We start from the raw sequence: 18,552 nt of genomic DNA on the forward strand, positions 1-18,552 counted from the left end.
CATGGACTCAACATTAGTCATAAAGAACTCATATACTTATTGCAAAAATCTATAAGTTATCAAAGCAAAGTATTACGCGCATGCTCCTAGAGGGATAGATTGGTAGGAAAAGACCATCGCTCGTCTCCGACCGCCACTCATAAGGAAGACAATCAATAAATAAATCATGCTCCGAATTCATCACATAACGGTTCAACATACGTGCATGCTACGGGAATCACAAGCTTTAACACAAGTATTTCTCAAATTCACAACTACTCAACTAGCAAGACTTTAATATCACCATCTCCATGTCTCAAAACAATTATCAAGTATCAAACTTATCATAGTATTCAACACACTCATAAGAGAATTTTTATTATTAATCTTGCATACCAAGCATATTAGGATTTTAAGCAAATTACCATGCTATTTAAGACTCTCAAAATAATCTAAATGAAGCATGAGAGATCAATAGTTTCTATAAAACAAATCCACCACCGTGCTCTAAAAGATATAAGTGAAGCACTAGAGTAAAATTATATAACTCAAAAGATATAAGCGAAGCGCATAGAGTATTCTAACAAATTCCAAATCATATATGGCTCTCTCAAAAGGTGTGTACAGCAAGGATGATTGTGGTAAACTAACAAGCAAAGACTCAAATAATACAAGACGCTCCAAGCAAAACACATATCATGTGGTAAATAAAAATATAGCTCCAAGTAAAGTTACCGATAGAAGTAGACGAAAGAGGGGATGCCTTCCAGGGCATCCCCAAGCTTTGTCTTTTAGGTGTACTTAGATTATCTTGGGGGTGCCATGGTCATCCCCAAGCTTAGGCTCTTGCCACTCCTTGTTCCATAATCCATCAAATCTTTACCCAAAATTTGAAAACTTCACAACACAAAACTTAAAGTAGAAAATCTCGTGAGCTCCGTTAGCGAAAGAAAACAAAAGACCACTTCAAGGTACTGTAATGAACTCATCATTTATTTATATGGGTGTTATACCTACAGTATTCCAACTTCTCTATGGTTTATAAACTAATTTACTAGCCATAGATTCATCAAACAACACACGAAAAACAGAATCTGTCAAAAACAGAACAGTCTATAGTAATCTGTAGCTAGCGCAAGATCTGGAACCCCAAAAATTACAAAATAAATTTCTGGACGTGAGGAATTTATATATTAATCATCTTAAAAAATAATTAACTAAATAGAACTTTACAAATAAAAATGACAGCAGTTCTCGTGAGCGCTAAAGTTTCTGTTTTTTACAGCAAGTTCAACAAGACTTTCCCCAAGTCTTCCCAACGGTTCTACTTGGAAAAAACACTAATTAAACACAAAAAACACAACCAAAACAGAGGCTAAATAATTTATTTATTACTAAGCAGGATCAAAAAGCAAGGAATAAAAATAAAATTGGGTTGCCTCCCAACAAGCGCTATCGTTTAACGCCCCTAACTAGGCATAACAAGCAAGAATAGATCTATGTATTGCCATGTTTGGTAGGCAATACATAAGTGGCTCTCATAATAGATTCATAAGGTGATTTAATTTTCTTTCTAGGAAAGTGTTACATGCCTTTCCTTAATGGAAATTGGAATATAATATTTCCTTCCTTCATATCAATAATTGCACCAATCGTTCTAAGGAAAGGTCTACCAAGAATAATAGGACATGAAGGATTGCAATCTATGTCAAGAACAATAAAATCTACAGGCACATAATTCCTATTTGCAACAATAGGAACATCATTAATTCTTCCCATAGGTTTCTTAATAGTGGAATCCGCAAGGTGCAAGTTCAGAGAGCAATCATCAAAATCACGGAAACCTAACAAATCACACAAAGTCTTTGAAATCGTGGAAACACTAGCACCCAAATCACATAAAGCATAGCATTCATGATCTTTAATTTTAATTTTAATAATTGGTTCCCACTCATCATAAAGTTTTCTAGGGATAGAAACTTCCAATTCAAGTTTTTCTTCATAAGATTGCATCAAGGCATCAACGATATGTTTAGTAAACGCTTTATTTTGACTATAAGCATGAGGAGAATTTAGAACGGATTGCAAAAAGGAAATACAATCAATAAAAGAGCAATTTTCATAGTTAAATTCCTTCAAATCCATAATGGTGGGTTTAGCAACATCTAGGGTTTTAATTTCTTCAATCCCACTTTTATCAAATTTAGCATCAAGATCAAAAGGTTCAGAATTCTTGGAACGCCTTCTAGGTAAAGGTGGATCATATTCAGTCCCATCATTATCAAGATTCATATTGCAAAACAAAGATTTAATAGGGGACATATCAATAACTTTTAGATCTTCATCATTATTTTCATAGGAACTAGAAGATCACGCTTTTATAAAGGCATCTTTCTTAGCACGCATCCTAGCGGTTCTTTCTTTGCACTCATCAATAAAAATTCTTATGGCTTTGAGAGACTCATTGATATCATGCTTAGGTGGAATAGATCTAAGTTTCAAAGAATCAACATCAAGAGCAATTCTATCGACGTTCCTAGCCAAATCATCAATTGTAAGCAATTTTTCTTCAATCATAGCATTAAAATTCTTTTGCGAAGTAATAAATTATTTAATATTAGAATCAAAATCAGAGGGAATCTTATTATAATTTCCATAAGAATTGTTGTAGGAATTACCATAATTATTAGAGGGATTACTAGGACAAGGCTAAGGATTGAAATTTCCTCTATACGCGTTGTTACCAAAATTGTTCCTACCAACAAAATTCACATCCATAGATTCATTATTATTCTCAATCAAAGTAGACAAGGGCATATCATTAGGATCAGAAGAAACACTCTTATTAGCAAATAATTTCATAAGTTCATCCATCTTTCCACTCAAAACATTAATTTCTTCTATCGCATGCACCTTTTTATTAGTAGATCTTTCAGTGTGACATTGAGAATAATTAACCATAATATTATCTAGGAGTTTAGTAGCTTCTCCTAAAGTGATTTCCATAAAAGTGCCTCCCGCGGCCGAATCCAAAAGATTTCTAGAAGCAAAATTCAATCCGGCATAAATTTTTTGTATAATCATCCACAAATTTAAACCATGAGTAGGGCAATTACGTATCATTAATTTCATTCTCTCCCAAGCTTGTGCAACATGTTCATGATCAAGTTGCTTAAAGTTCAAAATATCGTTTCTAAGAGAGATGATCTTAGCGGGAGGAAAATACTTAGAGATAAAAGCATCTTTGCACTTATTCCATGAATCTATACTATTTTTAGGCTAAGACGAAAACCAAGCTTTAGCACGATCTCTAAATGAAAAAGGAAATAGCTTCAATTTAACAATATCATTATCCACATCTTTCTTCTTTTGCATGTCACACAAATCAACGAAGCTATTTAGATGGGTAGCAGCATCTTCACTAGGAAGGCCGGAGAACGGATCTTTCATGACAAGATTCAGCAAAGCAGTATTAATTTCACAAGATTCAGCATCGGTAAGAGGAGCAATCGGAGTGCTAATAAAATCATTGTTGTTGGTATTGGTGAAGTCACACAATTTAGTATTATCTTGAGCCATCACGACAAGCAAGCAAACTAACACACAAGCAAACAAAAAGCAAGCGGACAAAAAGGGCAAATAGAGAGGGAAGATAGAGAGAGAGAGGGCGAATAAAACGGCAAGGGTGAATTGGGGGGAGAGGAAAACGAGAGGCAAATGGCAAATAATGTAATGCGGGCGATAAGGGTATGTGATGTGTACTTGGTATGTTGACTTTTGCGTAGACCTCCCCGGCAACGGCGCCAGAAATCCTTCTTGCTACCTCTTTTAGCACTGCGTTGGTTTTCCCCAAAGAGGAAGAGATGATGCAGCAAAGTAGCATAAGTATTTCCCTCAGTTTTTGAGAACCAAGGTATCAATCCAGTAGGAGGCTACACGCAAGTCCCTCATACCTGCACAAACAAATAAATCCTCGCAACCAACGCAAATAGGGGTTATCAATCCCTATATGGCCACTTACGAGAGTGAGATCTGATAGATATGATAAAGATAATATTTTTGATATTTTTATGATAAAGATGCAAAGTAAAATAAAGGCAAAGTAAATAGCAAAGTAAATAACTAAGTAGTAGGAGATTGATATGATAAAGATAGACCCGGGGGCCATAGGTTTCACTAGTGGCTTCTCTCCAGAGCATAAGCATTCTATGGTGGGTGAACAAATTACTGTTGAGCAATTGACAGAATTGAGCATAGTTATGAGAATATCTAGGTATGATCATGTATATAGGCATCACGTCCGAGACAAGTAGACCGACTCCTGCCTGCATCTACTACTATTACTCCACTCATCGACCGCTATCCAGCATGCATCTAGAGTATTAAGTTAAAAACAGAGTAACACCTTAAGCAAGATGACATGATGTAGAGGGATAGACTCATGCAATATGAAGAAAACCCCATCTTGTTATCCTCGATGGCAACAATACAATACGTGCCTTGCTGCCCTTACTGTCACCGGGAAAGGACACCGCAAGATTGAACCCAAAGCTAAGCACTTCTCCCATTGCAAGAAAGATCAATCTAGTAGGCCAAACCAAACTGATAATTCGAAGCGACTTGCAAAGATAACCAATCATACCATAAAAGAATTCAGAGAAGATTCAAATATTATTCATAGATAGACTTGATCATAAACCCACAATTCATCGGTCTCAACAAACACACCGCGAAAAGAATATTACATCGAATAGATCTCCACAAGAGAGGGGGAGAACATTGTATTGAGATCCAAAAAGAGAGAAGAAGCCATCTAGCTACTAACTATGGACCTGTAGGTCTGAAGTAAACTACTCACACTTCATCGGAGAGGCTATGGTGTTGATGTAGAAGCCCTCCGTGATCGATGCCCCCTTCGACGGAGCTCTGGAACAGGCCCAAGATGGGATCTCGTGGATACAGAAAGTTACGGCGGTAGAATTAGGGTTTTTTTGCTCCGTATCTGATCATTTGGGGGTACGTGGGTATATATAGGAGGAAGAAGTACGTCGGTGGAGCAACAGGGGGCCCACGAGGGTGGAGGGCGCGCCTGGGGGGCAGGCGTGCCCCCCTACCTCGTGGCCTCCTGTTAGTTGGCTTGACGTAGGGTCCAAGTTTCCTGAGTTGTATTCGGTGAGAAAATCATGTTCCTGAAGGTTTTATTCTGTTTGGACTCCGTTTGATATTCCGTTTCTTCGAAACCCTAAAACAGGCAAAAAGCAGCAATTCTGGGCTGGGCCTCCGGTTAATAGGTTAGTCCCAAAAATAATATAAAAGTGGATAATAAAGCCCAATAATGTCCAATAACAGTAGATAATATAGCCTGGAGCGATCAAAAATTATAGATACGTTGGAGACGTATCAACCCTTTCCAGAGATTACGTGTAAATCATTGACCATAGCAAGTACGTGATCACCGGTACGCATGGCGGGCTTCTTCCGGTGATCTGCCTCGCCTCTGAAATGCTTGCCTTTCTTTCGACATTGATGGTTGGTCGGAAGAAATCGACGATGGCCCAGGTACACATTCTTCCTGCATTTGTCCAGGTATATACTTTCAGTTTCATCTAAACAGTGCGTGCATGCGTGGTATCCCTTGTTTGTCTGTTCTGAAAGGTTACTGAGAGCGGGCCAATCGTTGATGGTTACAAACAGCAACGCGTGCAGGTTAAATTCCTCCTGTTTGTGCTCATCCCACGTACGTACACCATTTCCATTCCACAACTGTAAAAGTTCTTCAACTAATGGCCTTAGGAACACATCAATGTCGTTGCCGGGTTGCTTAGGGCCTTGGATGAGAACTGGCATCATAATGAACTTCCGCTTCATGCACATCCAAGGAGGAAGGTTATACATACATAGAGTCACGGGTCAGGTGCTGTGATTGCTGCTCTGCTCCCCGAAAGGATTAATGCCATCCGCGCTTAAACCAAACCATACGTTCCTTGGGTCACTTGCAAACTCAGGCCAGTACTTTCTCTCGATTTTTCTCCACTGCGACCCGTCAGCGGGTGCTCTCAACTTCCCGTCTTTCTTACGGTCCTCATTGTGCCATCGCATCAACTTGGCATGCTCTTCGTTTCTGAACAGACGTTTCAACCGTGGTATTATAGGAGCATACCACATCACCTTCGCAGGAACCCTCTTCCTGGGGGGCTCGCCGTCAACATCACCAGGGTCATCTCGTCTGATCTTATACCGCAATGCACTGCATACCGGGCATGCGTTCAGATCCTGGTACGCACCGCGGTAGAGGATGCAGTCATTAGGGCATGCATGTATCTTCTGCACCTCCAATCCTAGAGGGCATACGACCTTCTTTGTTGCGTATGTACTGTCGGGCAATTCGTTATCCTTTGGAAGCTTCTTCTTCAATATTTGCAGTAGCTTCTCAAATCCTTTGTCAGGCACAGTATTCTCTGCCTTCCACTGCAGCAATTCCAGTACGATACCGAGCTTTGTGTTGCCATCTTCGCAATTGGGGTACAACCCTTTTTTGTGATCCTCTAACATGCGATCGAACTTCAGCTTCTCCTTTTGACTTTCCAATTGCGTCCTTGCATCGACAATGACCCGACAGAGATCATCATCATCGGGCACATCGTCTGGTTCCTCTTAATCTTCAGCAGCTTCCCCCGTTGCAGCATCATTGGGCACATCTTCTGGTTCCTCTTGATCTTCAGCAGCTTCCCCCGTTGCAGCATCACCGTATTCAGGGGCACATAGTTGTCATCGTCCTCTTCTTCTTCGCCGTCTTCCATCATAACCCCTATTTCTCCGTGCCTCGTCCAAACATTATAGTGTGGCATGAAACCCTTGTAAAGCAGGTGGGTGTGAAGGATTTTCCGGTCAGAGTAAGACTTCGTATTCCCACATTTAGGGCATGGACAACACATAAAACCATTCTGCTTGTTTGCCTCAGCCACTTCGAGAAAATCATGCATGCCCTTAATGTACTCGTAGGTGTGTCTGTCACCGTACATCCATTGCCGGTTCATCTGCGTGCATTATATATAATTAAGTGTGTCAAAACCATTACAGAACATCATGAATAGATAATTAAGTGACCAAATTAATAGAAGTTCATCATCACATTAAAACCAAAGTACATACATAGTTCTCATCTAACAACATATAGCTCTCCAGAGCATCTAATTAATTAAACCATACATTAAAACTATGTAAAACATTTCAATGCGAAAACAAATGCAATCATAATCGCAACCAAGGTAACAATTGATACAATGGCATAATGATACCAAGCCTCGGTATGAATGGCATATTTTCTAATCTTTTTAATCTTCAAGCGCATTGCATCCATCTTGATCTTATGATCATCGACGACATCCGCAACATGCAACTCCAATATCATCTTCTTCTCCTCAATTTTTTTTATTTTTTCCTTCAAGTAATTGTTTTCTTCTTCAACTAAATTTAACCTCTCGACAATAGGGTCGGTTGGAATTTCTGGTTCAACTACCTCCTACATAAATAAAATCTATGTCACGTTGGTCGGCATTATTGTCATAAACAATAAATGAACCAAATAGTTATAAAAAGATAATATATACCACATCCGAATCATAGACAGGACGAGGGCCGACGGGGGGCGAATACCAAAACCATCACACTATATAATAACAAGCAATAAAATAGTAAGAAAATTAGACAAGTATCTATCTAAAGTAAGAATTTTTTTCTTTCAGAAAGAAGATAAGAACAAGAGGCTCACCACGGTGGTGCCGACGACGAGATCGGCGCGTGCGATCGACGGCGGTGAAGACGGGAATGGGACGTGACGGGCCGCTAAACCTAGACAAATCTCGAGGAAAATGGAGCTTTGAGGTCGAGCTTCGAGAGGAGAAAGCTTAACTAGTGTGGCTCGGGCATTTCATCGAACACCTCATGTGCATAGGAGGTGAGCTAGAGCACCACAAAGCCCTTCCCTCACCGGCCAGAGAAAAACAGAGCACTGGAGTGCTCTGCTCGCGGGCGAGGGGTATATATAGGCACCTCATTGGTCCCGGTTCATGGCATGAACCGGGACTAAATGGCAGCCTGTGGTCCCGGTTCAAGCCACCAACCGGGACCAATGATGGTGGGCCAGGAGCGAGCCCCATTGGTGCTGGTTCGTCCCACCAACCGGGACCAAAGGGGCCAGACGAACCGGGACCAATGCCCCCACGAGGCCCAGCAGGCCCCTGACCTCACGAACCGGGACCAATGCCCCCATGGGTCCCGGTTCTGGACTGAACCGGGACTAATGGGCTGACCTGGCCTGAACCAAAGCTCTCTTTTCTACTAGTGCATGGTGTCCTTCTTGAGGCCGATGCCATGCACATCCTTGCGGAGGTCATCGACTTCACCCCGCAGCTCTGCGGTTTCGTCGCGGTGCTGTAGAAATTCGCCCTTCATGGCCAGGAGTTCGGCGATTTCCGACTCGTCGAGACTGGCCTTGCCGCGCCCCATCTTGGCTGAGTAGTTCAGAAGGGAATTTTACCCCCAGGACTTGCCCGGGAACCGGATCTGAATACTCAACCCTGCCGCCGCCGCTCGAGATCGCCACCAGAACAGCACCACACGCCGCCGACCTGGGATTTTACCGAGTGAGCGATTTGCTCAAACAACCAGTCAAGCTCGACGCGCTGCCGACGAATGGGTCTACCGCCACCAGCGCCACCTACACCGCTGCCAACGCCACCGACACCGTCGCCGTCGACGAAAGAGGGAGGGAAGGGTGGGAAATCATCGTCGCAACTTCGATCTGCTGCATCGCCGAGGAAAAACTTCGCTCTGATACCAATTGTCACACCCTAATTTGAGAAATTGGGGAGGATTCGATATAGATCACACGAACAGGAGGGGAAAGTAGGCACCCGCTAGGGTTTTCTGTATTGCTATAAGATATATGTTTGAGTAATGAAATGGTCTCATGAATAAACGATGCCTTACAAGACCTTGGGTGCGAGCTTTATAACCCAGCTGGCACAGGTGACGGCTACAGTGGCGTGGATGAAACGCTACAGGAAACAGCTGAAACGGTACAGTGAGACGGTGAGCATCGCGAGCCGTTCGATCGTCGGGTCGAGGGTGAATCTGGACCGGACGTTAACTGAAGAAGAGATACACTTGTTAACTGAAGATGCGGGGCTGACAGTTCATTACTACTCCTACACAATTCAACTCCTTGCTTGGTGTGCCTGCTCACTATAATCAAAACCAGTACTGTTTAAAACAAATTTTGAGAAATCTGTTTACATACATTTCTTAAAAGCACTAAAAGTACTTTTCACCAAACCTACGAAAGAGGCAGCATTTTCTTTTGCCGCCACTTTCTGACCCTAATAGATTGGCTCCAACGAAAAAGGATATCTGCTACCATGATACGATACGGGTGTCATTTCAAGACGCTACTCCAGTCCAGCCTAGTGCGCAGCTTGAGAGGGTGGTAAATGAAATGATTTGGTCCATGACGGTGCTGTACTGCTGCTAATAGCACCATGATAAAGGCCGTTAGCCTTTGAACCTTTGATCCTTTTCCTTCAATCTATGGAGCCCACGCCGTTTTCTGTCTGGCCTGGATAAAGCCGTTTATCAGGCAAGTTTTAGTTAACCACTACGGGTAACATGCTGAATTATTATCAGGGTCTCACCAACCACAGGCCTGAATTATTTGAAAACCCAATCCGTTCTCCGTTTTCCTCTGTCGCCTGCGCCATGCTGAATTAATTCTGGTTCTGCTCATGGAAAAAGTTGGAAGGCGTGGAAGGACCGCAACATCGTGCACTTAATTTATCCTACTGTCATCAGGACAATAGGTAGACGGACACTGGAATATCTGTTCCCTCTGTCCAAATCTCGAACCCTATTTTTATATATCCGAGAGTCGTGCCCTTCTTCTTCCCCTTATCCTGGGGTCACGGCGATGTTTTTTTTTTATCGATCCTTTCGCGATGTTCAGCAGTGGTAACACAAGGGATTTGTTCAGAATGAGCATAGATGAACAATGCAATTCTCACTCACAGGTTCACGCTAGTGAAGAAATGCAGAGATTATTCGACGTATATATATATAGTTAATCCATGGTACTGTACTTTGTATCAGGAAGGACAAATGGAAGCCCAAAAGCAAGAAATGGATCGAATGGGACCGATCCATCTATGAACGAATCGATGGACAAAGAAAGAAAGAAAACTGAAATTATCTACTAGCAACAGATGTTCAAGCGGCATCATTTTCACCGGCACTGGCAGCATTCAGATCCACGGAAAGATCAAGTTCCTGCATTGTAACAGCGCAAATTGTTGAGTTTTCCAGTCAGATCTTCCTTTGGTCTTTTAATCGGCTATTATTCAGTATTGGAAATATTGACGTTTTGAATGAAAAGAAATCTAGCTCAATTACCTTTCCAGTGATCTTGCTGTACAAGGCGAGTACATCCTTCACCGTTGTCTCAAAATGGGTGGTCGCGTCGTAGCTCTGTAAAAACCAACGAATTAAGAACAATCCTGCAGTGTTGTCGAGTGAGTAAACTATGGTTGCTTCAGCTTACAGTTGTCAAGAAACAGTTGTCCTCCTCAGCAGCATTAACAGGCTCGTATCGATCGTACATGTCGAAGAACGTCTCCTCCACGGGGCCGAGCAGATCGATCCCGGGTTTCAGCTCGATCTCAGGCTTGTCGGTCTCAGCTTCAGTCGACACAAAGGCGATGAACTTGCCTTTCGGTGCAACGTTGTGAGCGTACGAGCAGCAGAACACGTACCTGCAAAATAATTGTGTCAGGTACTGCTATAGTGCTTTATCTAAGCAAGACAGCTCATGTTTAAAAACAATCATAACAGCGAGAACCAACTGAACAACAGTACACCTTATCTAACTAAGATTGTTTAAAAGTTCGATGGTTTGCTTTCATTTTAAAATTACTTACATGTCTGATTTGCGCTTCAGCTGTTTCTTTGGGAGGATAATCTGCACGGAGTGAGAATCTTTGGTGTCAGGAATGGGATGCTTCATTATGCATATCGCACGCGCCACCCTTCCGACCTTCTTCACCTGTACATTTTTTGAAGGATTTCAAGGTCATATACTACCACAAGCCTGAATCTGAAATGTACCGGTTTGCAAGCCACAGATGTATAAATACCTTGTCAGGCAAGTATGATGGGTCACAAACAACTTTTTTGCATTTTGCCGTCTCCCCTTCGGATGTCACACCAAATGCTTTACCACTCTCATCGAACTCAACCTGCAAACAATTCCAAATATAAGCATCTTTGACTGAAGATTTAGAAAGTAGCATTCCAGTATTTTTGAGTGATGGACTCTCTGGAAACGGATAAAACAGTTACCTTGCATTCTGGTTTGTTAAGCATGTATGTGCCACCATAAACAGCGCTCAGACGAGCAAATGCCTAACAAAACATTCTCAATTTCAGTTGACCAAAGTTGAAACGTATGTGAATTCATGGTAAATTGGCATGGCCATACCTGAGGGAGCTCTCCTAGACCATACAAGGGGTAGATATAAGGTGATCCACCTTGGAAGCGTGCCAATGATTCCGAATACAGCTATTGAAAGAAGACCAATCTGGAGATCAGGTTTTAATTGTCTTTTCCTCCGCAAACCCCAATACATTTATTGTCAAACTATCTGTCATGTCTTAATGTTTTTTGTTTCACCAATTGTATATTTTTAGCTGAAAACTATTCCGCATGACATGACAGATAATTCTTTTTTAAGATAGAAAAGCTATTTATGAACTCACGTGGAACTTTCCAATGCAATGTGTTGTAGAAATTGCCACCTAAAACTTTGGTTTAGAAAAATCATCTGATGTGGGGTGAAACCACGTATATATCTTTTGGTGACCAAATTATGCATGTTCTGGTTCAGAAAAATAAGCCTAGAAGTATTGCAAGTTTATAGAAAAACATCAACAGGTCCATCATAATATATGTTCCTATAGTGTATTTACTTGATATTGTAGATGTAAATATTTTTCTCTATAAAGTTAGTGAACTTATAGGCCTTACATTGCGGAACAGAGTATGATACAAAAGTGGCATAACAATCTTTGCCATTTTAAGGTCATTTTCACATGCATGTGCTTAACCTAATGCTTATTAATCTTAATCATACTGAATGAAAAAGGACGGCCACAGAGATGAGAGGACGCGAAATTGGTCCCTAGCAGCAACTTCAATCATGCTCTTACAGAGTTACAGTATATGTCCTCTCTGTAATCTATGCTCCAATATTACGCCTTAGGATATTCTCCTTTTAAGGCAAAAAATAGTTGGCTCGCGACCTTGAAGAAATTCCCAGATGCATAAAGAATTCATCAAGGCATGGTTTTGTGATACTGATCAAAATGTATGCTGACTCCAACAGGCTTGTTTTTTTTTCGAAAAGGGAGGCTTGTTTTGTTTAGTAGGTGGAAATGTAGTACCTTCATTCTCTTGACAGTGTCAATTGCGGGCTCATCGAGATAGCTGTCATCGCGGTGAAGTGCCAATGCATGACCAATAAAGTCAATCGTGTCATCCTCCAGTCCATATTTGCTGATCCAAGCAAACATCATCGACGTTGCATTAGGAAATGGTGGCGAAATTCAACTTGGTTTTCTACTTCTTTTTATCACTGAGCAGTAACCCAAATACGGAGTACAACACAAGCCAAAGCAACTTACGAGATGAGTTCCCTCGTCGTGACTTTGTGCAGATTTAGGCCTTCGTGTGACTTCGCGTCATCCTCTTCGTAGTCCTGAACGTAAATGAAGAACTTCCTAGCGCGGCGCTTTTCAAACAATCCCATTAGGTTAGATTTCAAGGCTTCAACATCTGTCGCAGGGACTTTGTGGATCTATCATCATTACCAAAGAAGGAAATGTGAATCAGAACACCATGTTACAAAAAATAGTACTCCCTCCGTTCGGAAATACTTGTCCTAGATACAACCATTTCTAAGACAAGTATTTCCGAACGGAGGGAGCACATACTAATGTCAAATTATCTTTAATAGCAGTATCACGTTTGATATCAGATCCATACCTTCCCGTTGTTGTAGACGAAGCTGCCATCGACGGCCTTGAAGTTCAGATACTTTGTCACGCTGGTGCGGATCAAGACACGTACCAATGCACCGTTGGCCATCATGAACTGCAAACTCACATTTTACGGTGATCTGTATAACAGCAGAAGCACAGGAAAGACAAAGGAATTAGAGTTTACAGGCGCCTACAGACCTTGGGCACCATGTCGACGTTGTACTCCTTGCTGACACCCAGATGGTCAGGAGTGGTGTCGCTGCCTTTGAATCTCTTCCAGATCTATAAAGCGAACGGAACGAAACGTAAGACAACATAACTGAAGATTCACGAGAATTTTAAGATCTTTTGTGAATTTTGGAGAACATTTGTGATACATGGTGTTTGCAAGGGTCATGCTAGCGCACCTTGGCCAGATTCAGGGATGTAGATTCTCCACCGTAGTAGTCATTCCTGTCCATGTGAAGAACCTGTAGGTACACAAGGTGCAAAGAGAAATGATAGCTCAGGATAATGTCGCCCTTTGTGAACACTTGGTGATGATGTATCCAGCAACATTTCCAAGGGAACTCGGTGCTCACCTTGAGGCCATCGACGGAGAGGATGCCACTGAGGATGCACTCCTTGAGCCCCGTCCCCAGCACGATCACGTCGTACTCCTCATCCATCGCTCCCTGACAAACCCTTCTTCTCCGATCTACCGGATCTTCCTCTCGCGGCGGTGAGCCTCCTCCACCCCTCGCAGGTTATCTCCCCCTTCTCGGCTCGCCGTGCGTATATATGGAAGGAGCCCGACAAGCGCGCGCGTTCGCACAGGCACCGCATCCATCGGTCGCGGCTCCCGGCGGAGATGTCGTCGAGGCGCGCGGTTGCAGGTCGCAGCGCCCGGCGAGCTCGACGCGTGGCGCGCCGCGCGCCCGTGCTCTCCCCCGTTTCTTCTCTCGCGAGGTGGCGTGGCCCACCGGATTGTACGCCAAAGGCCTGGGCCACTTTCCATCATGTATTTTTAAAACTTTCATAACGTATAAAAATGTTTCTCCGGCGTTAAAAAATGTTCACATGCCTTAAAAAAGGTCAGTGATACTTCACAAAAAAAATATTACGAAATATTCGCCCGGCATTCAAAAATGGTCTGTGCCATTTAAGAAAAAGGTTTTGACATTTAAAAAATGGTTATAAACATATAAAAACACGTTTGCACGTTTAAAAAAAATGGTCATGCCATTTTTGAGAAATGTTCAAACATGTGTTTAGAAATGTTCATTGTTTATTACAAAAATGCTCAATGTGCATTTTACGAAATGTGCAACATGTATTTGGAAAATTATTCAACGTGCATTTGAAAAATAATTAACGTGCATATAAGAAAATTTCAAACTATATACAAGAAGTGTTGAATGCGTAATTTAGATAAATTCAATAAAGTATTCGGAAAATAAAATAGAAAACAAAGAATAGAAAAAACCGAAAGAAAATTGAAAGAAAGCCAATGAAAACCATCACAGAATGGCCGGCCCACTATGGCGTGCACGCACCAACTGCGAGAGGCAAGATGAGGATACATCCTGCAGTAAGCGAGATATATCCCTTGTTTTTTTTTTGAATTTTCAACGGGGGGAGGGGGGGCCCTCCACCACCTGAATAGATATATCCCTTGTGATTACTAGTCAATGTGTACGTGCAATGCATGTTAATTTAAAAGTATATTATGTGTATGCAGATATTTAGTAGGATATTATTTGTGTGCTATTATCTGATTACCATTATATTTGACATTGAAATTAATTGTACACTAAACGTGTTGAGCGCTCGACATCAAAACAGTCTAGATCGTTGAATTGACATGATTTGATGATCGAGATTAATTGAATCTGCCCCTTTGGATTTTTTTATATTGATATAAATAAAGTAGCGAGCTCTAAGCTCGCGTCACTCACACGCTACCGTAAATAACCATGGCCCAGCGAGTGCAAGCAGCCACTAGCAAATGAGGGCACACCTTTTTTTCTTCTTCTTTTTTTTTAATTAAATACCAATTTTCAAAATATTCACAAATATGCAAATATATAGTGAATTTATAAATTTATATGAATTTGTAAACAACATTCTCGGATTAAAAGTATCTTCACAAATTAAAAATTGTTCGTGAGTTTAAAAATGTTCATGAGTTTGAAACTTTACTCTAATTTTGACAGTTTTTATAAATGTTCATAAATTTGAAAAATGGTTGCAAAATTTTAAACTGTCATGAATCTAAAAACCATTTGCCAATTTTAAAAATATTCAAAAATTAGACAAAAAATACGAATTAACAAACAAATTCAAAATTGTGTTGGGGAATTTGAAAAAACACTAAAAAGATGATAAACTGAAAACTAAAAAAGTAGATTAAAAGTAAAAAGTAAAAAGGGGAATAAAAGACACCTTGGAAGCTTCAGTGATGGTGGGAGTGACGGCTGGTTAACGTCGCCGGGGGATTTTCCGTGACAAAAAACGGTTATATGTGACACAAGTGAAGTGTCGCAAAATAGAGCAAATTTTGTAGTGCATCATGTATGCTATGATATTTACAAGACGTACGATGGACTTTGGGTTGCCCAAACGTCATATGTAACAGGGTGATTATAACGACAACTTATAGGTTTATTGAAAAAATTGATAAGAGGCTAGATAGCCGAGGAGTGGGATTTGCTCCTTCAACGATGGAGAGATATTCTTAGACCCATCTTGGTGTGATGGCTGAAGGAAATATGTCCTAGAGGCAAAAATAAAGTTATCATATTTCCTTATATCATGATAAATGTTTATTATTCATGCTAGAATTGTATTAACCGAAAACTTGATACATGTGTGAATACATAGACAAAACAGAGTGTCCCTAGTATGCCTCTACTTGACTAGCTCGTTAATCAAAGATGGTTAAGTTTCCTGACCATAGACATGTGTTGTCATTTGATGAACGGGATCATATCATTAGAGAATAATGTGATGGACTAGACCCATCCGTTAGCTTAGCATAATGATCGTTAAGTTTTATTGCTATTACTGACTTATACATATTCCTTTGACTATGAGATTATGCAACTCCCGAATACCGGAGGAACACCTTGTGTGCTATCAAACGTCACAACGTAATTGGGTGATTATAAAGATGCTCTATAGGTGTCTCCGAAGGTGTTTGTTGGGTTGGCATAGATCGAGATTAGGATTTGTCACCCCGAGTATCGGAGAGGTATCTCTGGGACCTCTCGGTAATGCACATCACGATAAGCCTTGCAAGCAATGTGACTAATGAGTTAGTTGCGAGATGATGCATTACGGAATGAGTAAAGAGACTTGCCGGTAACGAGATTGAACTAGGTATGAGGATACCGACGATCGAATCTCGGGCAAGTAACATACCGATGACAAAGGGAATAACGTATGTTGTCATTGCGGTTTAACCGATAAAGATCTTCGTAGAATATGTAGGAACCAATATGAGCATCCAGGTTCCGCTGTTGGTTATTGACTGGAGATATGTCTCGGTCATGTGTTCATAGTTCTCAAACCCGTAGGGTCCGCACGCTTAAGGTTTGTTAGGTAATTTCCCATCTTTGTGTGTTTGGATGATGATGACAACTCTCTGTTGGTCTAATTGTGTGATATGTGCTTCAGGTTCTCAGTGTTTAGGTATGCAACGATTAGTCATTCTCTCTGGAAGGAAAAGATCGAAGACAGTGTTTTTCTACGTGTTTATCTTGTTGGTCGTAGGAAACCCGTACTATTAAGAGGGAATCCTCATTGGAAGGCTTTTGGGGAATCATTGCACGTACACATTTCTCTCCTACACTCTTTCCTTCCGTTCCTCGTTTGAGAGAGAGAGTTCCCTTCTTTCCATACTGTTGTTGTGGCCCTTCCTTTCAGTGGTTGTACCGCTCACTTGAGCGGTTGTACCGCTGGCCCAATTGTACCAGCCCAACCATCGCCCTCAGGGGTGATACCCTGGGTTGGACCTCCCAGGATCTTGCCAAGCGGTTGTACCGTTGAAGGAGTCTTGGATCAGGGGGTCCTCGGGCGTCCGGACTATGGTACGTGGGCCGGCCTGATGGAATGTGAAGATGCAAGACCGAACACTCTCACCCGTGTCCGGATGGGACTCTCCTTGGCGTGGAAGGCAAGCTTGGCGTCCCAATATGAAGATTCCTTTCTCTGTAACCGATTTTGTACAACCCTAGTCCCCTCCGGTGTCTATATAAACCGGAGGGCTTAGTCCGTAGAGATAGAGAATCATAATCATAGTCATACATGCTAGACTTCTATGGTTTTAGCCATTACGATCTCGTGGTAGATCAACTCTTGTAACCCCCATACTCATCAATATTAATCTAACATGACGTAGGGTTTTACCTCCATCGAGAGGGCCCGAACCTGGGTAAACATTGTGTTCCATGTCTCCTGTTACCATCAACCTCAGACGCATAGTTCGGGACCCCCTACCCGAGATCCGCCGGTTTTGACACCGACATTGGTGCTTTTATTGAGAGTTCCATTATGTCATCGTCAAGAGGTTCGATGGCCCCGTCAATCATCCACAACAACATTGCCCAGGGAGAAACCTTCCTCCCCGGACAGATCTTCGTGTTCGGCGGCTTCGTACTGCGGGCCAACTCGTTTGGCCATCTAGAGCAGATCGATAGCTACGCCCCTGGCCATCAGGTCAGATTTGGAAGCTTGAACTATGTTGCGGACATCCGCGGAGAATTGATCTTCGACGGATTCGAGACCGCGGCAGTAGCCGCTCCCTGTCACCACGATGAACATGACTTAAATCTGTCATCGAACCACACCCAGGAGATAGAACCTGCAACTGCTCCGGCTCTAGATCCGGAGCAGATCACGCCATCCAAGGACGGGAGGCTCACCCCCGCCACGGAGGCTGCAGACTCAGCGGCGTTGGAGCCGCACACAGACCCAACCTCAAGTGAGATCTGTGTTAGTAGAACCTCGGACACATTTCCGGCTACAGGTTCCGAAGCATGTGCGTCCGGGCACAACGAGCTTGATCGGGCGTCGATCGTTGAATTCAGCTCCGCGGACATCTTCCGGCACTCTCCTTTAGGCGACGTGCTAAACTCACTAAAAACACTCTCCTTAGCGGGGGACTCACAACTGAATTATATCCGGTTCGAACTGGAGGCTGATGACGGAGAATTTCGCTTCCCACCCCCTGCCCACTTAATAGCCACTGTCGAAGACTTAACTGACATGCTTGATTACGGCTCCGACGACATCGACGGTATGGACGACGATGCCGGAGAAGGAGAGGCCCAAAACCCGCCGTTTACCGGACACTGGACGACCACTTCCTCGTATGACGTATACATGGTGGATGCACCAAAAGAGAATAGCGGTGATGACAAGGAAGATCCAGTTGAGGATAAACCTCCCGAGATACAACCAAAGCGCCGGCGTCAGCGACGCTGCTCTAAGTCACGCCGCAGCAAA

The 18,552-nt window shown here is 42.3% G+C and overlaps 1 protein-coding gene across 1 annotated transcript; it reads right to left on the reverse strand.

Moving 5' to 3' along the window:
* Positions 1–10,068: 10,068 nt before the first annotated feature.
* LOC125553964 (guanosine nucleotide diphosphate dissociation inhibitor At5g09550-like) lies at positions 10,069–14,012 on the reverse strand. The gene is made up of 13 exons (XM_048717601.1): positions 13,647–14,012; positions 13,473–13,535; positions 13,264–13,347; positions 13,070–13,177; positions 12,709–12,881; positions 12,469–12,580; positions 11,507–11,587; positions 11,368–11,430; positions 11,163–11,264; positions 10,947–11,071; positions 10,571–10,781; positions 10,423–10,497; positions 10,069–10,299 (listed from the first exon to the last, which is right to left on the reverse strand). Exons 1-13 carry the CDS (start codon positions 13,731–13,733, stop codon positions 10,240–10,242), a joined length of 1,344 nt encoding a protein of 447 aa, XP_048573558.1. The 5' UTR covers positions 13,734–14,012; the 3' UTR covers positions 10,069–10,239.
* Positions 14,013–18,552: the final 4,540 nt, after the last annotated feature.

The sequence above is a fragment of the Triticum urartu genome, chromosome 4, assembly GCF_003073215.2.
Source record: "Triticum urartu cultivar G1812 chromosome 4, Tu2.1, whole genome shotgun sequence".
NCBI classification, from domain to species: Eukaryota; Viridiplantae; Streptophyta; class Magnoliopsida; order Poales; family Poaceae; genus Triticum; species Triticum urartu.